The 26,680-nt window shown below is 43.4% G+C and overlaps 1 protein-coding gene and 1 long non-coding RNA gene across 3 annotated transcripts in view; both read right to left on the bottom strand.

Moving 5' to 3' along the window:
* Positions 1-5,136, bottom strand: part of SALL1 (spalt like transcription factor 1) — a 16,064-nt gene extending 10,928 nt beyond the window's left edge. The window contains exons 1-2 of one of the 2 annotated variants that reach the window (XM_048316295.1): positions 4,943-5,136; positions 4,646-4,738 (exon numbers count right to left, since the gene is read on the bottom strand). In XM_048316295.1, the coding sequence (XP_048172252.1) occupies positions 4,646-4,721 (76 nt within the window). In that variant the 5' untranslated portion in view covers positions 4,722-4,738; positions 4,943-5,136. Of the gene's footprint in view, positions 1-4,645; positions 4,825-4,942 lie in introns of those variants that run through there. The other variant, XM_048316294.1, reaches the window with a different exon arrangement.
* Positions 5,137-20,924: 15,788 nt separating this feature from the next.
* Positions 20,925-26,680, bottom strand: part of LOC125331893 — a 262,213-nt gene continuing 256,457 nt past the window's right edge. Inside the window, exon 11 of the long non-coding RNA XR_007206254.1 lies at positions 20,925-25,572. This is a non-coding gene — a long non-coding RNA (uncharacterized LOC125331893). The remainder of the gene's footprint in view (positions 25,573-26,680) is intronic.

Below are 26,680 nucleotides of genomic sequence, written 5' to 3'. Positions count from 1 at the left end.
AGAATCTGTAATCTGATTTCAAAGTACCCTAATAATCTCAAGCAATCTTGAAATAAAGAATAAATTCATCCTAATGAACACAATTAAAACCCCTCTTCCTTGTGGATGAATCAAAATGAACACTAGATGGGGTTCCAGTTGCAATAGTTTCTTCAAAAAGTTCAGAGCAGTTTCACTGTTCCACTGACACGTAAAAGAAAGGCTCCTTAAGGCTATATCTAAACTTTGACTACATAAACATTGGCAAAGGGACAAGAAACTAAATCCCTGTTGTTTGGAGGGTAAAACGGAGCTATGGGAACTACCTGTCAATCTCCTCTTCGGGGGTCTGGCATCTGAGGGGTGACAGGGGAATAGGGTTAGCAAAAGAAGCAAAGCTGATAAGGTGAAGCTAAAATAAACTACTAACTTCCTGCTAAGCAACCAGTAAGACTCAATTCGGGGGTCACTGGCAAGATATTGAAGTACATATTGTGATCTGAACCCTGTCACCTTTGGATGGAAGGAGGCTAGCAAAGGTTAAAACAGCTGAACACTTCTTTTTTTTTCCCTAGCACCAGCCATACAGACGCAAAGCAACAATTTCACTCGCGCGTTTCAGCTTTCAGTTTTACGAGACTGGAAGCACAAAGGTGTGATGTACCTTCAAGTGTGGAAAACACACACAGCACAGCTTCTTCAGGGCGCCTTTGGCAGGAGCTGCCCCTTTTGTTTTTTACACTTTCAAGAATCATAATTGTGCTTTCTGAGGCATGTCAGGTCACTTCTATAAAGATTCATGTTTTCACAATTAAAGCATGAATATGGTTAAAAGCCAGTTATGCAATAAGAACTGGTACAGCTAAATATACAGGAGAGTTTGTCCTTGGGGATCCAGATGCTACTTAGCATCAAAAAGATAAATAAGGTACAAACTAAAACATAAATATTTTGCAGCAAGACAATGGGGTTATGTAGGGGAAACACACACAAAACGGGTCTGAACTAACACTGGGTTCAGACAACTTCCACCATATGGGTTTCAGTAATTATTTCTGAATTTCATCTGCATAAGTGATATTTCACAAGGCCCTCTACACCCTGGGCTCACCTTTGGAAAAAACCGTAAGTGTCTGTATCCTGAACCCACAAACTGCAGCTACCTCACAAAAAGGCCTAATTATGTAACGAACTAAAAGCAGCCTAACTGAGCAATTCTGTCTCCTAAGCATCCTGTCTTCCGGATCTTACTGAGGAAAGCAGCCATAATTTCATTTATTTCATGGGCCCAGTAACAATTATGTGGATGATCATAATGCTGCAGCAGGAATTCACCAAAATCCATTACTGACATGAAAAGGCACTGGTTCTGATGAGCCTTTATACGGAAGGGAAGAAAATATTTTCTCTTTGTCAAAGTCTAGATGGTTTATTTCTCCAATATAACTTTTGCCTTGGAATACTACACCCCAAGAATGTTCTTTTACAACTGGGAATGTAATTCCAAGAAAACAAAAAAAAAAATCTAAAATGTCATGAAAGTGGCTGGAATTATTAACAAAAGGAAATAATCCCACAATCTCCTACCCCCTTCCTACCAGTAATTAGTTACTTGTTGAATATAATTTACGCTGCAAGTAATTTTTGCTATTAATCTGAGAGCTGCTCTGGTTACTCCAATATGAACTTTATCAAATGTGCACATACACAGGATTTTACAAGGGTAAACTTACTTATCCATTGATTGCACCAGAAATACATTTTAAGTGGAAAGTCTTCCTGGTGGGAGTGCACTCATGAGCTTTGAACTTAAAAAAAAAAAAAAAGGAGAGAGCACGATAAAAAAAAAAAAAAAAAAAGCCAAACCAAAACATGCTGTTGCAGTCTGAGGAACTTTTTTCCCCTATTGATCTTTAGATATGAAACCATAGCAGAAAGTTTTAACAAACCAGAATTCAAATCAGATGCGAGAAATTTTCACGGAGCCACTCTATTGATTTGCTCAAAATACTGCCCAGCAGTACCTTAGTGCAAGTGTCTGAAGAGCCAGCGATGCTCCCCTCGCCTGCACCCTGCGCAAGCTGCACATGGATTAGCAAACCTGAATTCACAGTGTGGAAGGAGAAGAAAGAAGCACTTGGAATTTCGAAGTTTTGTTTTGCAATTTCACAGGCACATAATGCAAACTCGTCCCCGCCGTAGTTCACCCACCCTGTCTTGCTCAAGTGAGAAGCTGCTGCCAGGGCCGGGGACCCCGGAAAGGAGGGGGGTAGCTCTATGCTAATGGTACCAGAGCGTTCTGAACCCTGAAGCACCATCACAAAGCACACCTTCTAGGCAACTTACCCAAAACTTGTCGTCCAACCATGTAAACCAGCCATAACCTAACACCAGGACTAGAGAAGGAAAGGGGAAGGCTCCTACAGATTTTATAGTAGAGCACACTGCTTTTCCTAGGAAACTGGTCGATATTTTTAAAAGAGAATAAACTTCGTTATTCGCTTCTTTAACTTACGATAGCCACCCAAACTAAACAAAAGCTTCACTTCCATGCCATCATTTCAGGCAATATCCAACTTACTTCAAGGACATCCTTTAGCAACAGGCAGGAAAGCTGCTCAGTTAACATTCCTTTCTCACACTCCCACTGTACTTATTTGAAAACGATGTGCAAAATCAGATCAAAAGACTAAAAACAGAGAAAACGGCTACTTTAAAAAAAGATACTTGGAAGTGTTTTTGACCTGTTCCACATACTAAAAACAAACAAAAAATATAGCAAATGTCAAAAGATGCAATCATACGAAGTGAAGATGTAAAAAATCCCTCTCTGCTTTTCTTTTCTCTGCTCAGTTTAAGAAGTTCCAAATTCTTTCACAGGAGGCCGATGAAAGACAACTAAAAACCTAACGCTTCTCCAACTCCTACTCCAAACTTCAAGCGGAAGTGGGAACAATATCGTAAGAAAAATAAATATGTTTACTCAGATGGGAAAGGGGGTTATGCTGAGGAAACGGCAAAGCTCGAGTACATTCAAAGCTCACAAAACTCAGTTAAAAACCCAAAATCGACTCTCAGGACCCAAATGATTTTTAAGAAATGTTTCGCAAAGCTCCGCGGAGCGAGTGCTGATCTATTTGCTGGTGTACGAGAAGGGCATCCCGGGGATTTCGGACGCCGGGAAAATGCTCACAGCGAAGCACAACATCCCGCAAACTTTCCGCCCCGTTTCCCCGCGTGGAGCCCGGGACCCTGTCCCCGGCGGTCCCCCGGAGCAGCCGAGAGGCGCGGGCACGGCCGCGGCGGGGGCCGGACGGCAGCTCGGCGGGCCCAGCGCTGCCGGCACCGCCGGGCGCGGAGCGGCCGCGGCAGCGGAGGGTCCCGCGCCGCCGCTTCCCCGAGAAGTCGCCGCGGGAAGCGCTCGGTGCTTCCGAGCGGCGGGGACGGGCCGGGAGGCGCAGGGGCTCCGCCGCACCCGGTCCTCCCTTACCTGCCCGCCTGAAGCGCTTCTGCGCCGCGGCGCCATCCGCGCCCGCGGCCGGCGAGTCCCCCCGCGGCCCCCCGGCCCTCGCCCTCCGCATGGCCTCCGGGGGGCCGGAGCCTGCGCTGGCAGGGGCAGGGAGGACGCTGCCTCGAGCGGACCACTTGTCGCCCCGCGTCCCAGCACAGGTACGGGCAGAGGCACGTCCCCTCCGCCGCCCGCGGGGCTGTGCCGAACTCCTACGAAATCCCCCTGTTCCGGAGGGGAGGGAAAAAGGGAGTAAGAAAGAAAGAAAAAAAAAGATACTTCACACGCTCCCTCTGCAAATCCTGGCGGACACAAAGCCAGCGTTTATCCCTCGCTTACCGGCTCGGAGGGAAGCGGGAGACGGAGAAAAAATAAAAATAAAACACAACCTTAGGGAAAGCAAATCGGCTCCCCGCTGCCCGGAACCTCCGCGCTGCGGCCGCAGAGCCCCCTCTGAGGCGCGGCGGCTGCGCGGAGCCCGGCGCGGCGGCGGCGGCTCCCGGGACGGGGCGATCCCCCGGTGGCCCGGCCCGGCGGCGGCAACTTTTCCGCCTCCAGGAAGCCTTTGGTGCAGCCGGAGGCCGGGACTGCGGGGCAGCGTCCTCCGCCCGGCGGGACTGCGGGGGAGCAGGGGGTGCGGGAGCGCTGGGGTCCGCGGGGGGGTGGGGGGGGCGGGCGAGAAAGTGGGTGCCCGGGGGGGATTTTCCGGCCCTTTCGGGGGAACGGCGCGGGCAGCGTGTGTGGCCGGACGGGGCATCCGTCCCGCGGGGCTACGGGATCAGCCGCCCCACCGCAGCCCCACTTTGTTTCCCAGCTCCGCGGGGCGCGGAGAGAGACGCGGGGGGCGCGGATCCATCTCCCGCGGGCTCAGGATGCCAGACCGCCCCGCTGGGAGAGGGCGGAGGGAAAACATCAAAAAACGGAAAGAGTTTGGAGTTTCGTTAAGAAACAGACGAAACAAAACGCTGAGTTAAAAAAATAAGATAAACCCCAAGAACTTGGACCAAAACCTCAGAAAGACCCCCCCGCATGTAACTCCGGGAGATCCTGTTGTCCCGCACCGCTGCCCGGCGCGGTCCCGACTCCCTACAAGGTAAGTTCATTTATTTCGTGTGTGTTTGTGTTAAAATGTGTGCGAGGGAGAGGAGAAGAACTCACCATTTCGCTGGGATAACAAGGCCAGATCGGGATCGGATTGGAAATGCTGAGGCTTCGCCTGCTTCCTCCGCGACATGCTGGCTCAAACATCAGCTGGGGCAGAATAAAAAATTACTAAAAAAAAATCTTCTCAAAATTACGGAAATCGAGCCTCCCCCCCCCAGCCTCCCCGATCCTCCGCGCACCGCGCATGTGTCCTGCTATAATTATGATTATCAATAATGCATTGCGATTAATCATAGAGGGGCTCTTTGAAAGGCGATTGGCACATGGCCAGCTCTATTCAAACCAGCTCGCCTTAATCAATTAGGCGCTGATTTGCTGGAGACCCTTGTCTCTCCGCCGCTCCCACCCAATGAGTCGATCCATGTGGCAGGAGAAGGGGCTGGATTTCCCCAAAGCTGTTTGGATACAGTTTAACCCTCTTAGCAACCAGCTGGAGCTGCATCGCGCCATCCCGGTTACTATAGGAATGTGTCTCCCTTCGCCCCTTCCTCCAGCCCCGACGGGCTCCCCGCGCCTCCCTCCCTCCTTCCCGCAGTTCTGCGCTGCGTTTCACTTTTTTTTTTTTTCCCCTTTTTTTTTTTTTTAAACTCCCCCCGCCTCGCCCGCAACCCGAACCGGTGGAGGGAGGGCAGGGTGAGCAATAATCGATCGGGGGAGGACGCACGGCTGGGGCGGCCGGCGGGGAGCAGCGGCCCCGGAGGGTCGGCCCCGCACCCGGCAAGTGCCTGCCGGGGAGAGCCCGGCCCCGCTCCGGCCGCCGGCCCCGCGCGCTGCCGCTCGCTCCGTCCCGCTGCTGCAAAAAAGTTTCGGGTGTATGTTTTTTCTTCTTGCTTTTTTTTTTTTCTTTTCCTTTCCTCTTGTCCCCTCATTTACAAATAAAGATCCATTTCGCCCTCTCCCAGGTCTCTCTCTCCCACCCCCCCTCCACTTCTCTTTCCATATATCACGGCCCGAGGGGTGCTGAAAATAGGAAGGGTTTGTTTTTTACCTCACACATTCCCAGGACAATTAGGGCGCCGCTGGGAGCGGCGGGCGGACCAAGCGGCCGCTCCGCCCCCGCGCCGCGCGGGTTGGCTGCACTCGCCGTCAGTCCGCCCGGGGAGCCCGGTGCGAACGGCGGCGGGGCCGCGGCCGGGGGCGGGTGCCTCGTCCCGCTCCGCGTCCCCGCTCCGCTCCCTCGCCCCCCTCCCCCCGGGGCCTTCCTGACTTTTGTTTCCCTCTTGGACGTGGGAGCGACGCGCATCTGCCCGCCGGAGGCGCCCCCGGCCGCGCCGAGCCCGGCGGCGGAGCGCGGAGCGGAACGGCCCGGAGCGGAACGGCCCGGCCCGGCCCGCGGTGCCGCGCGGACCCCGGGGCCGGCCGTGCGCGCAGGCGGAGCCGCCGCGGCGCCCCGCGGGCCGGCCGGGCTGGGCTGAGTGTGGCGCGGCGGGGCCGTCCCGGGCCCCTGCGCTCCCCGCGGCCGCTGCTCCTGCCCGGTCCCCAACACTCGCGGCGCTGGGACCCTGCGGGCACCGCGCTCCTGCCCTGGGATGCCCCGCGCACCAAACTTTTACGCCCATGTGTTACTTCCAGAGGAGGAACCTCTCACAAACAAATGTCACGATCTTGAAATAAAAACTATACTTGCAAAGAGGCTACAAATAAGGCTATTTTTAATAGCTCGTGTCCAGCGATACACGTACGGCGTGGGTAAAGGGTGGGTGTCCCCGCCGAGCTCCGCTCTCCGCGCCCCTCCGCGCGTCACGCTGCTGCGGGCACGGAAAGTTACTCTGTAAAATAAGCTGAACCGGCAGAAGCGGGAGCACAGGCGTTTCCTTCCCTCTACCCTGACCCATCTAGTGCTCTCTCCTCCCACTCCCCCCGCTGGATTATTTACTCTTCTATAGAAGCTACTCCTTTTTCCCGTATTAATATTAACAAACTCTCTGTAAAAGCAAGAGGCTGATCAGATCCAACTCATTTCAATTTCAAATGAGCCGGTAAAGCCTAGAGAGTGAGCGAGAGGAGAACGGAGAGAGGGACAAATCCTCCCATTCGAGGAACTGGCTCACTGGCGTTTTCTTCTCATTATTAAACGAAAGAGACTGTAAAATGTTTATCAATAAGGGTGGGGGGAAGAAAAACAGCCGCAAAACCCAACCAAACAAACGCATACGAAGCGAAAAATCCTCCCAGGTGCCACTCCAGTACTTAGTCAGCTTTGCAAAGTGGTCACTGACGCTTCTTTTCATTTCTGCACAGGCGAGCCCCCTCCCTCCCCGCAGCATTCGGTACAGTAGATTTTGAGAAAAAGACAAACGAAGCTATCAGCGGGGATGATGTTGAAGAATGAAGATAATAATGTTGCTATAGGTGGTACTTCACATGACATTATTTTTCACTGAATATTTAAAGAGATGTTTCGGCAGAGATGGATACACTCAGCGCAGGCTGTCACCCTCCTTACCCTGAGACAGTGGGAAAGAAACCGAACCTGAACGCACAGAAACGCACTCGTTACTCACTGCTAGCCACACGTAGATGCACACAAAATACCCACGCGGATCTATTTGCACATTTATGCCTGTTTTTCTAACTGTATCAATCACTCCATTAGCTTCCTACGGTTTCTAAAGCTAGACGATCTCCCAAAATTATTCGCGTTCACAATTTCATTATACTTTTGCCGATTAAGCTTGGGACAAATTTCCCCAGATGTGCAGTACCTTTGCTTCGTGGCTGGAAAAAGGCGGCCGTGGACAGGTAATTAAAAAGCAACAACAACAACAACAGGACGAAAAAGAGTGGCTGAAAGAAAAAGAAATTAATTTGGAGAAATTAAGTTTTACAACTTTTTTTTTCTCGTTTCTCTTCTCCTCGCTAGTGTTAAAACAGCGCCTGGTATTTCGTCCAAGACCGATTGATTATTTATTGTTTGTTTTCCTCTCCTTCGCTGGGGGCCGGGAGGGGTGGGGAAAGGGTGGGGGCAGAGCAGCAGTGCCAGGGCTAGAGAAAAATCGGTCTTTATTGTTGTTGATAGCAATACATCAATTAAACGTCATTGTCTCTAACAGAAGTTGTGAGAGTTCACAAGCGTAAATACTCTGATCTCGGGTTTTCCCTCTCGATGCTCCAAATGACAGTGACATATTTTTCCCTCCCCACCACACCTTGGAGATTTTTTTTCCCCTCTCGGATTATTCTTTTTAATGGAGGTGGGAGGCTTTCTAATGTGCTTCAATGCAAATCAGCCTGGCTGCAAGACACCCGTGGTGGGGATCGATCTCCAGTTCATTGAGATGAGCACTGAAGGGAGATGGTAAACAGGGGATAATTTGCAGTTCATTCTGCTGAGAGACGATTCCAATGAGGTGCATCACAGTAGACTGGATTATTGTTATTCAGGTTTGCGATCAGACACAACACCCATAGCACGATGGAGTTAAAAGCTGCACGATCCCCTCATAGTTAAAAAACATTGTTAATAACGATCGGCGGGATGGAGGGGAAATCCAGCTGATTTCATATTTTGTGCCCATGACTCCCGAGCCCCCTCCGCCCGAGCGGCGCGGGGCGGGCGGCAGCTCCGCGGCAGCGGCAGCCGAGGGTCGGGGCAGCCCAACCTGCGGCTCCGCGCCGGCCCCGCTGCCCCGCACGGCAAAGCGGCTGCCCCGCACCGCTCGCACGTCCACCCTGCCAAAATACCCGCTTCCCACTTAGCAGGGCGCTTGGTCTTTTATTTATGGGGTTTTTTTCTTCCTTCTCTTCCTGCTCGTTTTCTGTGTTCTCTGTTTGCCTGTATTTTAACTGAAAAAGCACACTTCACTGGAGTTCCGAGCGCCGCTCCAGCTGACCTCGCAAGTTCGCCGTTTGTCAGCTAACACAGGTTACATATATTTTAGAAATGTGTGTAATTAGGGGCTTCCAGATGCTGCAGTCAGCTGGGAACTTGGCTTTATGCTCCGATGTATAATAAACTTTTGAGACAGTCCTAGGGCGCAGCTACCCCGGGGCAGCGAGCACCAGCTCTCCGGAATTGTTTTATTATCAATAGCCTGGATCACGCTATTCACTATGGACATTGCAAGTCCTGTGACTGTGTGGGTTTAGGTATGACTACTTTTGTGGGCATGCTGTAAGCTTCCCCCTTCCTTGCTCTCTTCTGCCTTTTTTTTTTTTTTTTTTTTTTTTTTTTTTTTTTTTGATTTTCTAACGGTAATTCTCCAGGGGGAAGGAAGAGAGAAAAAAAGAAAAAAAAAAAGAAGAGGAGGGGGCACGAGAATTGAATCCTTTGCCATTATTACTGACAACTAATAATTGATTATTGCTCACAAACACAAGCTTTTACCCGCATAATTGAATCGTAAGCAATACGGGTTTAGTCAAAGGAAAAAGGAAAAAAAAAAGAGGGAGAGAACCTCTCCCTCGCTCTCCCCTAAATCCCAGAGAATCTCAGGGATGGGGACTCCTTCGCCCCCAAGATAAAAATGACTAATGCCATAACCAGCCAAGGTGGGATTATTTAATTCAATTCTTTCTTTACACATTTGCTGCCTTTTGTTTGACCTGATGGCTGGCAAATTTTTACACCTAGCTGTCCCTTTTGAGTTTATTGATGAAGGTGCTTCTGAAATGATTATCAGGAGATTTACAGCCATCACTACCCACCTACGGGAAAAGTAGTAAAATCAATCCCTCAATCAATCAGACCTCTCTGTGCATATCTTTTGAATCTACTCTTTTAGCTGTTTTATTACAACACGAGCATTAAATATGTTTGTTTCGAATTTAACACGAATGCCTCCGAAGGACTCTGTCAATTTAGACATAAATCATGAAGTAAACAAGCTGGATGGAAAATTCTCTCACTCGGGCAAGAATGTTAAAACCCAAGGAATAAAAAAAATCTCCTGCATCAGTGTATGGGCAACTCTTTTGTATGTACAGCCCACAGGGCAGAAAAATAAACAGAAAAATAAATACGCAACACTGCAAAAGATTTCCATGCACTTTTATAGGACTAGAGAGCGCTAGTAATTACAAATACTTTCACACCCTAAAGCCCATCATTATTTCCTCTGGTATCTTTTCTATATATATATATATCTCAGAATGTCTTATTTCCCATGTTAAAAAAACCCCTTTTTTTTCAATTAAATACCATACACTTGAGAAAGTGTCTTGATTCTTGATTCCAACATTATTATTGATCCCAAGGTATCACTCTATCCTTTATATGCCTTTTTTTCTGGTTAAAAAATAAATTAGAGGGTATTTCAGGTAGGCTGCTTAGGTCAGAAAGCTTTCCCACTGATATGTTGCACAGTGGTCACCAGGTATGGACAGTGAATCTATAAGTTCTACAGAGAACCAGGATTTTTATTTGATGCCACAGGGGAATTTTCTCTGCAAGCCACATGCCTTTGCATCCCAGTTTAATTTTTTTTTAATATCCTAGTGTATCGCAGCCATATAAAGCCACCATGTGGCTCCACCAGAAAACCAGAAGTTTAGAAATGAAGTGACAGAGATTTCTCCAGCCTTAGATTACAAAAAAAAAAAAAAAAATACTGAGCTACATTCTGAGCTATAAAGACATCTTTCAAAGACATATTGTGATGTCTCTCAGCACACAAAAATCTCTGGATAGGACAAGTGAAAAAAAAGACACTGAAATAAGAATTATGTACATGTCAGAAGAAGAGTCATGAATAATTACATCTGATATTGGATGATGACATATAACCCGCAATAACAGCCAACATTTCCTCCAAATATCTTGCTTTAAGGAAATGCTCTCATTCACAGTCTCTATCACTCTTCATCCAGGTACATATTCATGGGAGTCTTAGTGTTGGTTTTTAATAAAATATGATAGTTATAATTTCTTTGTCAAAATAGTATTTAAAATAGTGCAAAATATGGAGTTGGGAGTCATTTAAAAGCAAATGAAGGAGCAGGACCAAGGGATGCATTTTCCAGGAATATATTTAAGGAAAAACATGTGTTCTTAAAAAAAGTGTTCCCATAGGATCTGCTTACCTTTGAATTAAAATTACACAAAAGTTCTGTACTCTGACAAAATATAAACACAAGGACAAAATTTCACTTGAATATTTTCTCTGAAATAGAAGCTACAGGCGATTTCTACAAGGTAGTCATCTAACAAAGTAAGACCTGTTGTCACAAAAAGATTTGCACTGTCAAATAAGAGTTACAAAGTATACATGTTTATTTACATTTTGAAGTTTCATTTTAAACTGGAGGATATTCAGTGATTAAAGACTAAACACACGTCAAACCTCAGGGGGAATGTTGCCTGCAGAGTCCTAAATTTCTTGCCTAATGAAATGAACCTGACAACCCCCTCTCCTTTTCATGACATATTTTTGATTCAAATACAGTGGAAGTATTTGTAAGTACATACATTTTGTTTGCATAATATTGAGGTGCCCTGATTAATGCATGGTGTTTACAATGTGAAAATTGTCATGCTCTCTGCATCAACACAAGGAGCTGGCCTGGCAGCAGCTAGTTGCAATTAAGTAAATGCTTCAGGAATAATGTTCTGCTTTCCATGCCTTAGCTAAGCAGAGTCCTCCCCATCTACCTTTTGCCCCCAGTTTGAGCCAGCCTGTTAAGAGAACTGGTGTGCAATGGTGCTGTGCAGAACATACCTCTCTGAGTGCAAGTGTGTTTGCTCACAGACTTGCACATGCACTGTCTGGGTCCTGTGGGGAGCCCATTTCCTCATGGAGCAATCTGATCCCCAGCCACATTTTTGCAGTTTTCTTTTCTTCCCATTAATGATCATATAATGTTCAAATGGCAATAACAGCCATTACCTACCTCAAAAGGTAACTCCAGGAGTTTCTGATTTCTTAGAAAAATTCCTCAGCAGAAAAGAGAGGAAAGAGTTGAGTGCTGAGCTGCCAACTAGCTCTACTGAACTATCAGCAGATACTACATCAGTGACCCAGAAAGAGCCTTGAAAAGTACTGCTTCATAAACCCAAGATCACACAGTTATCACCTAGAAAATGAGACTCGTAGTTTCCCTTCCTTATGTAACAAAAGCTCAAGTAACAGGATTCAAAGAACAATCCTCACAAAGAGACTTAAAAGACCCTTTCTCAGAAACCCAGAAACCAGATTTGGGGTTAGAAAAATTGTTTCCATCCTTCACATGCTTTATATAGTAAGCCTGGACTTTCATCCTGGCTGTACAAGCCATCTCTTGAATCTCACCCTGAGTTACGTATTCTGTGTTTCCGTCCCTCTTCACAGAACTTCAAATTCCCTCTCAAATGCAGTGTCCAGGGCTGCAGAACATGTCTATTTACAGCCTTAAGCAGCTTTCTGCAGGCTAGCTGGCTCTCCCCAGGACTGTACACAATCATTAAGCTCATCTGAGCTTCCTCCTAGCCACTGACACCCTAGAAGTACTGCCTGAATAAGAATTTAAAGCTTGAGTAGGTTTTAGATAGTACTAAAGACATGTGGTGCAAAAATTATACATGCAAAGACAAAAGTAGCCCCAGTCTGTAGTGGTTCAGCAATTCAACTGTTTGTCATGTACTGCAACAGGCAAAACAAAAGAGCGAGAATTGTACTTGAATATAAGACGACATGGTACATTTAGGAATTACACCAAACACCAGTGCTTATTCTACTTCCATATGTAAAGCTCAAGGATACATCACATACTCACTTCTGAGACCATGAAAAGATACTTTCCTTGTCCTCAGAACTTTGCAGGGTAAGTGCCCAATCCTAAGCATCATCCATGTCACTCATCCTTGCGCAGGAAGCAGAGCACTGACAGCACAGCATGAACTGTGCTTCAGTCTAGAACTGCATGAGTTAATTTGGACCAGGGGCTAACTGTGGTGATCAACCTGTTTCTGACCACTGTTCCTCACTGCCCCACGCCTGGACGGCCCTGTCCCACCAGCTGAGCGGGGCAATGGGCACGGGGGCTCTCCCAGCCTGTGCTGCTCTGGCACTGGCACAAGCGTTTGCATGACATCCTTGCCAGCAAGGGATGGAAATCTCCTGCATGGGACAACAATGCATGGTACAGTAACTTCTTAAGCTGTTCCAGCTGTTTGCAAATAAAATATGCGTCTAAGCCCCCAGTCTACACAAACTGATTTCCGAGAGGAGCTGTATTTGTGTGAGTGTGCCAGATTAGGGCCATTACTAACTGCAGAAGAGCATAAACAACTGTTCCAGAGAGAAAAGATTTAGAGAAGGCACCAGAGACAGTGACTAGCATGTAAATCCCATACCTCTTAGTATGAACTCTCTTGTTAACATGTTTAGTTACCAGTTGCACACATTTGCACTCCCATACACTTTAAGCCTTGAACTCACTTGTTCTGTCTCTCAAGTTTTCTCAGCCTGGCTTCTTCTGCTGTTGAAGCAGCTTCCATTTTCATGCTGCACAAAAGCACAAGCAATGCCATAATACATAAGAATAACAGTTTAATGAAAACATAGAGCCAAATGCATTGGAAATGTACTGGATTAAGTGGAATTAAAGAAAGGATAAATATGGTCCATTCCCTCCTCCATCTTCAGTACTGTCATCTCCAACACTGTACATACAATCTCACAATACAGTAACATTGCTGTACTCACTCTGTTCAAGCAGGATCATTCACTTACTCTTTGTTTCACTCCTAGAATTTTCAAATAGCAAAATTCAGTTCCAGGCAGCGCTGCTCTCAAAGGGCAGCCAGACCTGCTACTCCTTTGCCCCACTGCTGATGATTGCCCCAAAGTGGGACAAGACCTGTCCGTGTCCAGTGATAGTCACACTGAGCAGAAGCAATAATTAAACCCAGTGCCAAGGTAAAAAGTGAGAGGGATGTGAGCCTAAGGGGGGAGAGACAGGTACATCTGCATCCTGGGCCAGCACTGCCACCACCAGCCCCCAGAGCAGCAGCTGCCCAGGGCTGCAGAATGTTCAGTAACACTTTCTTGTGCTAGAGACTGTGCCTTGTGAGGGGCCTACCTTTAATGTTTTGCCTAGAGCAACAAAATCCAGTAACGGGTGCTGGTTGCCACATTCAGGGGAGCCTGCAGGAACTGCTTGCTGCTGACTGGGAAAGCACTCACTGCTTCTCGAAGCGAAACAACCGTGACATTTTAGGAGTACAGCTCCTTAAACCACCTGTTCAAATCTGCTAATCACAGGTAATCTTGGCTCTTCAAGGGGATTACTCAAAGACAATAAAAATACTAAATTACCAAAGAAAAAACTTTTACTGGTAATTTGCATCCATTTTTTGTGATGTCACACTATCATTTTTGCAATAATTATAACCAGTAACACACTATGTAAAGTTCTCAAGGGATTGACTCTCTTTTCAGAAATTAACTGTAGAATATGCTTTGCATTTATTATTGTTCTGCTTTCTTATTGTCATTCTCATAAAATCAATCAAAGTGATAAGTGGAATGTCTAGAAACAGACAGAATTTAATCTGGATGAATTACACAAAATATATCGGTCCTGGAAGTGTATCTGCTTTTAAAGGAGTTATATATCACTACAGAGAATACAATATTCTGCACTTGAAGCATTGGCACATATCTACAAGATTATATTAACTTCAGTATAGAAAGCTGACATTGCTGGATACTGCTTGGAAATGTGCATGTTATAACATTGGAGAAAAAAGCTACAAAATTGGAATTAACTTAAAATACTTTCATTTTATAGCAAACCATATTGTAGATGTCTACATTGTATTCAATAAATATTAGCCATAAACCCTGATCTAACCCCAGATTTTCCTAGGTTCAAGATTTTTGGAAAATCCAGGTGTCATCCCAAACTTTGTACCCTTTTAACTGCCAATCCCAGCCCCCATTCAGGTCGGCAAGTCCTCAGTGGTGTGGCCACACAGTCAAGGGCCAAAACAGCCTTGGAGGGAACTGGGCCTCAGTGTGCCACTGGTCTGTTTTGCTTGTGGATCCCATGGTTTCAGGATATCCAGGAGGTTTGCGCGGTAAGCTTGTAAAATCTTAGAAGAATACAAAGGATATTTTGTAAAGTTTCCCTTAAAGCATTTTTTTCAAGCCCTGTGGATGCTGCTGTGTAGGGATTTAGTCTAGCCAAATAAAAGTTCCACTTTTCAATGCATAGAGCGCAAATTCATCAAGTGGCTCAGCTGTAATGTGTTCTAGGTTCCTGGAAAAATAAAAGGTTGGATCAGATGGTCTTTTGAGGTCTCTCCCAGCCATTCTATGATTCCATGACAGGGCAACATGATTTTACATGGAACTATATTAGTCACACACTTGATGCTTTATTATATCTTTCAAAATCAAATAACCAATATAATTTGGGCTTTATTGCTGAAAGAATGAAATCGCTTGACTGACACATGATAGTGAACTAATTACATTAGAAACTCTGGCTCTTTTATTTCTCTTTTGCTTGGAAAAGAGCAAAAAAAATCTGGATTTGTTCTGAACAAAATTGCAATACTGCAGGCTAAAACTTTTCTTCTCAATCTAAAAACTTTCCTTCTCAATTTAAATTCATTTTAAATTGTTATGCTTTACAAACTTCCAAATGGGATTCTAATTGTTGACAGACATTTTACATTACATGTGTCTATCACTTTGATTTAATATGCATTTTCAATGAAATTTAAACAAGGCCTCTAAGGTGGCAATTTAACAGCAAGACATGCTGTGAATTTTAGATATAAAAAATATCTAGTATTCAAGGGTTTTTTTGTACATGTGAAAATGGCCCTCCAGAAAAAAAAAAAAAATCAGAGAATGTCTGTATGGCTGAGTTATCAGAAGCTAAATATCTCCAAGAACATTACCTACTGTTTTAATCAATCACAGTCATCAGAGGCAAACCAGGTTTTACATTTATGCAGCATTTCAGTAGCACACTTCAAAAAGTATTAACCATAAAAGAAATAGAATGTATTTGGAAATCCTGTGTCTGGTTTATTACATCTCATGACCTGATTTAATTTTCTTCTACACAAAACCCACATCGAAATATCTGTAAGTAATTGGTACTTGTTGTCAACTTTGATAGGAGACATTTGAAAGGAATACCAAATGTATTGTGAAAGATAAGAGCACAGCAGCTTTTCTGTGTCCCTAATAGAGTGGAAACCAGACTTAGGAGAGCATACAACTACAAAACATGTCTGTTCTATATCATGCCTACTTTTGAAATCATCAGAATTGTAGTTAATGTTTAAACCCTAAGCTATAGACACTGATAGCACAGTGGGAACAATTCCATATCTTAAAATTTTTAAACCAAAATATTCGCTACTTTTAAATTCTTGCATTTTCTTCATAATGTTAATAGAAACATCTTGGGTTTGGCTTATTTTATATAAATAGCATTAGATGTCTTGTTTTAGAGGTCCTGCAGGGTGTCCCAAAACCTACACTTGATGGCAAGAATAAACATTCATTAAACTTCAAAGGCTGCCAAAAAGTCTAGTTATTTTGATTTAGGAGAATCATTTAAATTAATCCCTCAACTTGTGTAGAAAATATATAATGTAATCCATTTCTCTGTCTCCAGCTTCAAGTCACACTGGAAAAAAAAATACTCCTGTACTAATGTTTTCTCTTTTGAAAAACTGGGGAAAAATTAAGACTTCATATATTTGTGAAGAATTCTGGCTTAGTGACATTAAGAAACAAATATTATAATACACAGCTGTGTACTTATCTCTGTGTAACTGCTGTTAAACCTTCACACACAATGGAGGTCTTCAGTGGGAGCAGTAAAACCAGGTTTTATGTTTGTGTGTGTGTGTATATATATCTGTAATTTTTTTTTAACAAAAGGATCAATTTTTTTTTGAATGGCTTTCTGCCTTAGCACCCCAACTCAGCTGAGTCCTGCTGTGCTACAGAAAACTCACAGTCACCTTTGGAACAGATCTTTTTTTGCTGAGGCCCTCTTAAAATTTGGGAGAAACCTTAGTAGGATGAAGAGCTTGATTTAAAATTATTTTTACTTTAAAATTAACACACTCCTCATCTGAAAGAAGCATGCAGAGCCTATTGTGTCAGAGGCACCAAGGAAAAAAATAAAGGAGGGAGAAGCTCAGCTATTGTAAATCATTGTAATGCCACTGAGGCCAATTTAGACTAGCTGAGGTTGTGGCCTAATATTTGTGCTGAAATGTTGCAGCTATAGCTGTATCCCTGAGCTATATAAATATTTGTTGAAAGCTGACTGTTAGGGTGCAAGGGGTGGATTGCTCATCAGCAAATAGTGAGGGCCCTTGTCTTTTCACCTTTCTTAAGGAAACCTTCCCCTTTCTGGGGTGGGAATTTTGACTTAGTACATGTGTGATCCTTCTTACTCTGTGCATGGATCATTCCGTGTGCAGTGGAACAGGAATTTCCATGTGGACTTTTGAACTTGCACCCGCCTGAGTGTCCGGCCCTGATTCATGCCATGCACTGTACATGAATGACCAGCAATGTTTACAAAATGAATTAGCTGGACTCCAACTCTCCAGCCAGAAAGTAATCAAAGTGAAGAGCCAAGCTATTTCTGAAATTCCAGCTTCCCTCACTAGAAACGGCATGCTCTGTCTTGCTAGTCAGGGTATTAATGTAAAATGTACATGCTCTATACTGGAGGACAATTAATAACAGCAGTGATTCTGAGCAGTCGACAGACATTAACTATTCCACCCCCAAACTGCTCTTGTGTGGTGGGCAAATCTGACTGCAGCATATGGTACAGAGACCAAAAAAAAGTGAAAATATCTATATCGGTAAGTGATTATTCTATGAGTTGTAGTATGGCTCTTTCTGATTCTTTCTTCTCCCAAATTAAATTCCAGTTAACATTTTATTTCACTTCTTCTGAATGAATACCTGTATTCATAGACATATCCAGGAATCTTCTCATGCAAATATTTTTGGTAGGACTACTCATAAATGGTATCCCTAAAATCTTGGAAGCTTTGATTTATTTTCTCATCAACCATCCTAATTTAAGCATTTAGCAACAACAGAACTATCTCTTCAGAATAATCTCATCCTATAAAATACATCAGCCTTTGCTAAATTTACTATAAAACATTGTTATGAAAGAAGACAATGTTACATAATACATTTTGTTTGGGATGGTCTGAAACTCAAAATGTATCATATCACTGAAATTTCCCTCTGAAAACAAGCCTCCTATCTGAAAAGCCCACATCATAAAAAGCTGGAGATATCTCAGAGCCAAATTGTTTGCTCCTGTAAATGTTAGAGCACCACAGAGGGGGGATATGAAATAAGGCTCTCTTGATTTTACAACAGAGCATCTGAACCACTTCCCCTGCCCTAGTCAGTTTAAAGCAAAATTAAAAGAAAAATAAACCCCAGAGAGCATGTGAGCTCTTCATTGGATGCAAATTGGCATAACTCCACTGGATATCTGACTTAGGCAGAGTTAGAACAGGACTTACCACCAAGAAGATCTGGGTCAAGGTATTTTAATGGTGACTTCATGTGGGTGGGTGAGAACCTGATTATTCAGGCTGAAAACCAGGAATGCAGTACAGATCTATAGATCAGTCAAGAAATTGATTGTTTGCAGGGAGGGAGGCTAAAATGGCTCAGTTATTCCAAAATTAGCAACTGCTAGTGTGGTGTATAGCTCAGGCCAAATGACAAGTGAATGATGCTGCCCAACACCTCCCCACCTATATCATGCCTGCATCTAGCCCCTGGTGACTTTTATTTCCAGAAGAAAATAGCAAATCCAGGACTGGTAAATGAATAACATCTGAATAAAATATCTTGGCAGGATATCTTTAATGTTACCTAAAAATCAGAGGTTAATAAATAGTAAAATTTAGCTGTAGCTTCTCTTAAGTAGTTTGAACATAAGTCAATATTTTCGTCTTTTGTTGTCTCAGGGTTCTGCAGGAGAGGAGAGAATTTCATCAATGATGTTTCTACACTTTATAGCATTATGCCTTTGTACTGTTATCCATCCGTGCCCTTATCTAACATGTTATCAGCTGTATGAAAATAACTAGTAGTCCCTTCAGCCTTCAGCAAGTATCAATAGGAAGAATGACAGTGGCTAGTTTGCACACTTGAAATGGTTTATTTGTTGCAATCCTGTGCACAAGATGTTTATCAGTAAGCACCAGACAGCCATGCAGAAGAAGGAGCCTTAATTCTGTCTGAGACAGCCTCTTATTGCTATTGATAGTTAGCATCAGTGTCCAGTCTGAGAAATGGAAGTGCTGCAGGCAACTTCAGTCAAGACACCCTATTGATCTACTGCTTCCTCTGTGTCCCTGAAGCTAGAGAAGAAAAATAAAAAGGGAAGGAAAAGCTTGCTGTATAAGAGGCAATGCAGCAGTCTATGTCTTGCCATCATTCAAAGGGGTGTGTATGTGCATGGATATTCCTGATATTCAGTACCTTAGACAACTGTAAATCACACGCACAGCCATGATAAATATAAATGTCAATGTGTTGGAAATGTCCTTTATATAAGAGGTGTCACTAGAACTACATTTTTAGCATGAAACATTTTTGCTGCTTTTTATTTTTCATTGACTTATTGTGCTTCTGTTATATCCTGTCTAACACAATCAATCTAAAGCATAATATCTGAGAGTCCTATTCATAAATAATACATATTTGGGTCATTTTCATTTGTATCCTACAATGAAGATTTACAAGCCAGAAACAAAACAAGAAACAATGTGTGGAATGCTCTTATTCAGTGGATAAGAATATATTACTGTGATCAATTAATCTGCTTTTCTCTGCATTAGGTGGACATCTTTATGGTACATCCATAAGGGTTTATAACTTGGGAGAGACGGAATCAGCTCTACGGCTCTAACATAAAATGCCTGTACTCAGAAGAGAGAAACTTTTCCAAAGTTTTTTTGCTTGCTTGAGGCTTTTTTCCCCCCCACTGCTGTTGTTGTTGTTTTCCAATAGGAAATATGTTAATTTTGGCAAACTCAACCACAGCAATAACTTATCCATCAGCATAGTATGTTGCTCTGCCATATATTCTACCTCTCATGTTAAATGAAACAAGAAATTGACTACAATAATTCTGGGGATTTCCATAGTGCTGTTCATTCAAAGATAGTCCCATTTTACTACAACCACACAATTCATTCTACAGGAGGGAAGACTGACACACAGAAAGGTCCCAGCTCAGTTTTTAGGGCCAAAAATTACTAGGCAAAATTAAGTAAAAAGAAATAAGATCTGTGCATAGAAATTGCAGGAGGAACAAGAGAGGTGAAAGGAAGGCTCCAGTTGGTATTAGTTTGCCCCTGGTGCAGTCACCAGAAGGGCTGGTACTCTGATCTTGGGCCATGAGTAACAGCCCAGCTACTTATCAATTTTGCCTGCAGAGAAGGAGCAAAAGTAGTGAGTTAAAATCAGTCAGAGCTGCTTTAGGAAGCAAAGTCAGAACATGCAAGAACTTTGCAAGCAATATAAACTGTTGGGGGAAAGTGGGGGTGAATGGTGGGAACAAGGCTGGTCACGGTGACAGTGCCCCCATTAGCCTCAGAGATGCAGCCCAGGCTCTGCTCAGGGCTTCAGACTCTGGGCCTCAGAGTGGGTTATTGCATTAGTTTTTCAAATCTGGAAATTTGCTACAAGTGCATCTCAGATAAAAACTGAAATGAGTTTTGCAACTATGGCAAAAAAGCAATTTTACATTTCATAGGTGTTTTAAAACCCTTTTCAATAGAAAATAAAAATAACAGTAAGAGGAAAAAAAGGCTACATTTCCATTCTCTTTTTTATAGTTTGACGTTGCAGATGTTTCTGGGTCAGAGGTGAACATGTCTTTAGGTGTCAAAAGATGCAATAACCTGAGTCAAAAATGGCCCAGTCCCCAGAACCGTGACTGTGTGCCAGAATATCCCCACCTCAGAAGCTTGCTGGCAGAAATGTGCTCCAGGTGTCTTACACTATGCAGACCTGGTAGTCATTTTAATATTTTCCATGCTGATGTAAATGGACTTGATGTGTGTTCATCAAATGTGGGAAAATCCCACAGAATTGTGTGCCATCTGTTTATAGGTAAAAGGTCTGCTTTGCTGACAAGCCAGTGCAAAATCAGAACACAGAATGAAAGCAAGCAAGCTTTTGTTTTGTTATGGTTTGGTTTTATAAATCTGAGGCTTAATGCCATATTAAAAACCTAACAAAGTTCAAAGGTTCATTCTGTTTGGATAGCAGTACTGTCCTTCTCAGATGTGTGGATATTACCTGAGCTACACGGAGCTCTTAAATCTGCACCACGTGGCTACAGCTTGCAACCTAATGAAACCCTGAGCACGCACAGGAGTCAGCAGGCATGGGGAGGGTGCAAGGGCCACAGCTTGGGCAGCTGGGTGTCTGCACTGGTGCCCTGAACCAGAAGTCTCTGTGAAACACTAGCTGATAGCATTTCAACATGTGTGGTTGGCCTCAAGTGAGAAACTCAAGCTGAAGCAAAAATGGAAAGGCTCATTTTGAAAAAGCATCACCTTATTTTATTTAACGCCCAATACTGCATTTGGTTTTTTGTTAAAATTAAAGCCAGGTTTAATTCAATTAATAAGGTAGATGCCAATCAAATTGTCCATCTTTATTATTTTGGTCTGTTTTAAACAAGACTGTTGGACAAAAAGCAGTTATGTCTGAGATACAATATTAAACGAAGGCTGTGGCCACAGAGATTTTCAACATCAGTTGATAGACATCGACCAGTCATCAGAAGAGGAATTTGAGACCGTTCTTGTCCTTTTACACTCCATGTGGAACACATGCTTATACTTTTCTACAGAGAATTGATAACCAGACCTGGGAAATTTATACCTGAATATGAGTCAGATGTCAGAAGATGATGTCAAAGTGTTTCAAAAGAGTATTTTCATTACACGTACCATGGAGTGAGTCTTGGGTGAAAGAAGAGTTAATGCAGCTGGAAGAGGAGAAAAACATCAGAAGAAAATAAACTGATAAAACAGATCAAATCCAGACATATTCAATCTAAAATCTCAAATGGGATTCAAGGTATGCTGGAAGGATGCTACAGCCATCCACTACAACGTGAAAAGGAGACAAAACAAAACCTCTGTAGAGATATGCTCTGGATGCTAACTCGGCAAGGTAGGTCAGTGTATGTCCATTGAGACAGGCTCTACTGCTTTTCACTGGCTGAACCCTGCCCCTAACGGCCCCAAACAGATATTTTAACCTTGCCAGCAGCATTGTATTGAGGTGTAGAAGTTGAGAAAGCTAGTGTGAAAGTGCCTGTGGTCAGCTAATTGGGAAAACAACCAGTTCCCTGCAGTATAATCTATCCCATTTGCCAAAAGAGACAAGTTTTATATGTTCAATCAGAAAAGTGCAACTCCTCCAGTAATGTGGCTGGGACATTTACTTTGAAAACTGAGGAATCTTATTTTCAAGGTCAAGCTGAGGTTTCCTGGGTTCAGACTAAAATACTTTGTAGGGCCAAAGAAATATTTACTGGGTTCTAGGGAGCAGGGAATAGATGTCTAATTTGAACATATTTCAAGTCATCCTGGGAGGTCTTTTTGTTTTTACATATTTGTGTCTCCTCAGACAACCTTTTTTTTTTTCCCCCTGAGAAATTAGAAGTGAAGAAAATTATGACATTTTTTGCCACTACATTTCAGTTGGGCCATTTCCTGCACTGAGCCAGAGAACCTGCATTATTTACACCCTCTCCAGGATGTGTTTCTTTCCAGTGCGTCATATGAAACCATACAGAGGAATTTTGTCCAAGGACTGCCATTCTTTGTGTTAAACTAGAAGGATTTTCTGTATAAAGCAATGATTTTCTTTATGGAGCCTTTGACAGTGGGAGTGTTGGAGGGCCAATGATAGGTGGGGCTTCACAGGCAGTCATAAATTAAGCAGCAGCATTTTACAAATGAGCTCCATAATGAGTAGGTGATTGGAAGATGTGCTGCTGCATGCTGGAGATTAACATCCGAACACAAAAACTATCACCTAGCCCAGGAATGGCAGTAAAAGGTTAAAAGAAATATTCAATATTATCAATCATATTAGAAAAAAAAAGAGAGAACTTCTTACAGCTGCCAAAGGAGCTTGGGAGAATTAATGTGTTGGTGTCAAAAAGACTGAGAACAAGTGAAATAGGACTACAGTGATTGCCACAATCTTACTTGCCTGGAGAGAAAACATTGGACATTCAGTTTAACTAGGCAAGTGCCAAGGATCCTCTTGTGGATGCTATGGAGTGGCTTTCAAATATCAGAATTCACACTGACCCCCATGTCTGGTACTTTCTATGGTTTCAGAATTGCTCATTAAGCCAGGGAAACCTCCAGTAAGGTGTGATGACCTGAAAACAGACAGGAACTAAAGAATCAATGTTTTAAGTAAAACAGCAATTATAAAAAGATCTACAGCTCCTTCCATGTAATCAGGTAAATTAGCAGGAGTGGCATAAAGCACCTAAATCGGAGAAAGAGTGGAGAAAGGGGGAGTGGGGGGAAAGAAGGTCCCTTGGGAGATATCTGATAGGATGCTTAGTCTGTGTAGAGGCCAAAAGGTTAAGTGAAAATGAGATGAAGGAATGATCAGATATAGTCAGATCAGAGACAGTTAAATAAAGGAAAGTGCTAACCTAAGATAAATGTGAAGAAACGCCCTTGTGCTGAGTGTGTTGGTGTGGCTGTTCTTCAGCAGGTCAGGAACAGAAGAGGAGGAATTGCCAGTTCCCAATCCACACCAGTCCTAGTTGAAGCACTTCCCAGCAAAGAAACAGGAGGGATAAGGACATAGGCTAAAGATTCCTGTCTGCTACTCCAGCAGTGTGAAAGGATATTAAAGGGCTTCTAATTACATCTACATTTTTTGCAGGTCTCTTTTCACTGCTGGTGTGATATAAATTATCCTTAGTGATGAGAAAGTCAGGCCTGTGCCATCTGTGGTTTTGGTCAGAGAGAAAGATGTTGTTCAAAAAATATCAAAACAAAAATACTGAGAATTACTTGAAAGCTCCAAACTTTGTTGGTTGGCTAATGCTTTCCTGGGTCAAACAACTTTCTCTAGAAGGAGTTTCCATAATAACAAACAAAATCTGGTTGAAAGAGGTGCTTAATATAGGTGCTTGGAATACATTCTATATAAAACTTCATCAACTATTTTGGTAAATCATTCTTAGAATACTCAGCAAAAAGGACCTGAGATAACAGAATGCACCAGGAAGCTCAAGAAATATCTGTCTTGTCCAAGTCTGGAAATGACCACAAGCATTTTGTTCAAAAGCCTTTGGTGACTTACAACCTTAGATTTCTAAATGTCAAGAGGAAAATTCGAACTCTTAGACACATAATTTAGAGCTCAGTCTTTTTTTTTTCTTCGTCAGGAGCTTAATTAACATATACAATTAGACCTGGGAATTAGGAGGTAGATGAGTTGAATTCATCTGCTAGGTGTTAATACCTGGGGATACCCCAACAGGATTCCTGAAAACAAATTTTTGTACTGTTCACAATTTGGTGTTACAACTCTTTGAGGTGAGAGAAATTGTGTGTTCTCCACAAAGATTTTGGTTAGGCCCAGAATTCCCTAAATCCAGATGGACTGCTGCCGAGGAATGCTGCTGGTCCAGGTAGCCCGGTTTGCAAACTGGAGATTGAGATGCAGATTGAGCTCTGGGTGGGAGCCCGAGACAAGAGGCTGTGAAGTGCCAACACTTGGGAAAACAAAGGCACGAAGATGGGGGATGCCAGGCAGCGACTGGACACTGAGACACACAGCAGGAGCCGGGAATCGCCGATCTTTTGGTTAACAAAGGAGACGGGTGACGACATGGAGAGGGGGGCGGGAGCCGAAGAGTGAGATTTGCATGCGGAGAGAAGGTGAGGGGATAAAAGGCATAAAAGTCCCGGGGTTCCTTGGTTGGGGTCCTCCTCAGAGGCACCAGCTCAGGCTGCTCCTGTGTCACTGCGCCGGGAAGAAGTGGTTTCACGGAATGAGACGTCCAAGACTCTGCTATGGGAGACCTGGGGACGAGCCGGTGAGGAAACCTGGTGTGACTGCGAGTGGGGTGTGCAGGGAGAGGAACCCATCGGGTCACTGCGGCTGCTGCTGGGAAGGGGCGTCGGTGCCAAGGGCAGTGACAGTCTGTGCCCTTGGCAGTGTGACTGCCAGGGAGTCTCCTGAATGGTCACACTGGGGAGCTTCCTTAACACTTCTTATCTTTCAGTCTAATACAGACCTCACATATATTTGTCAACTCTAAGCTACAATGAAAGAAGTCTGAGTCTGTAAATGAGGAGTTTCAAATGAAAGAGGTGGCTGAGGCATTTTGACCCTATTCAATCAAGGTCAGGTTTCCTCTGAATTATACCTGTTTCCTTGTCTAACATTTTAGACACCTCCCAAGTGTCTATTGACAGAGTTTATAAGTGGCATTACACAATGAAGAAAAAAGAAAGCTGCTCACAGCTCCCCTTTTCCCCATGTGTTACAAAGCAGAGTTCCAGAGGAAGAGACAAAAGAGTGTTTGGGTCCCAGTTGTGTGTGCCTATGGGAAAGGAGTGATGAAAAGAGGCCAGCAGCTCCTAGAAACAGGGAGGGGAGGCGAGGGAAGAGCACAAACCAGCTTTATGAGCCAGCAAATGATGGATGGCTAAATGCCAATTTAGAGCAATACTTAGAATGGAGATTATTAAAGGTTATTTTACTTTTAATTTTTTGTGGTACGTGTCCTTACTTCTTCCTTACAGAAACCCTTGATTTTCACTTGCTAGATACTTAGATGTGCTTGTCATACCCACAAGGTGATTTCAGTTCTCTGATGCCAGGAAAGCTCTCCGCTGATCAAAACACAGCTGCACAGGCTCACTGGATCTATTCATGGGTGCCACACGACCGGGGTATGTCTGTCTATACCTGTGAAAATAGATGTAATTAATATAACAGATATAATATGTATATGCAAATCTAGATGCTAAAAATGACTTCTAGTAAGACAAGGTTTTCATTTGCCAAACCATATCAAAGTATCTGAATCATTTCAGCAATGTACAATCTACACTTGGACTACTGCTGCTGCAGTGACATCAGCACCCTTTTATTCTATTTTTTTTTACAATTGAGCTTGTTTTTTAATGAAAGATCCTAATCAACACAATTTTAAAACATTCTTTAATTAGCTTTTTCCAGGCTGTCACCTCTCTGCAGCATTTAAAAAGCACTTTCCATCATTTCCCACAAGTTGATTTGACATAGGATCATTGGACTATACGAATTGCTATTCACTGGGCACTGATCTTATGACTGGAACAATGAAGGAGCAATTTTCTATCTATTTGATATAAAATTCCCTCAGTGTAAGCAAGGAAACAGAATATTTTCTTATAGATAACCTTTTTGTTCATTACAGAAATACATATCAACTCCTTTAGTAACAAATAGCAGGCAATTTCTTCAGAATGTTTTATTAATAGATTTTGTATTACAATTTTACCTTCTTCACTTTGACATTTATTTCTCCTTTAATGAGTCAAAATGCCTAGCCAAGAGCTCTTGGCTTTAAGTATGATCTTAACATCAGCATATTAACTGTCACATTCAGGCCAATAGGGTTAACTTATCTCTTTGAGATCTCTGGAAAAAGAACCAAACACTCCGATTTTAAAAAAAATTGATGTAAATGGAAACTTCGACTTTAGTGGCACTGGAAGACAACAATGCTGCTTCATCATCATCTGAACATTCAGTATTATGGTTTTGCTGCCAAATATCCCAAATATCTGTGATAAGTGCCTCTTCTTGTAATAAAAGATACTGAACAAAAAGCAGTTTAACTGAGATTTTGAAGTCTTGGATTTGCAACAGTCCATTCTGAACCCTTCATTTTATTTCCTTTTGTATTGTGGAGGCAAACAATAGTTGTAGCTTTCGTCATGAGCTCAAGCAGTACATTTTAGCAGACTGAGCTTTAGCACATGCAGATGGGTGTAACAATTTTTTAAAGGATATTATAAATCCATCTGTA

Source organism: Corvus hawaiiensis, chromosome 12 (assembly GCF_020740725.1).
Source record: "Corvus hawaiiensis isolate bCorHaw1 chromosome 12, bCorHaw1.pri.cur, whole genome shotgun sequence".
Lineage (NCBI taxonomy): Eukaryota > Metazoa > Chordata > Aves > Passeriformes > Corvidae > Corvus > Corvus hawaiiensis.
The sequence above is the reverse complement of the archived record's forward strand: the minus strand, read 5'-3'. Positions and strand labels throughout refer to the sequence as shown.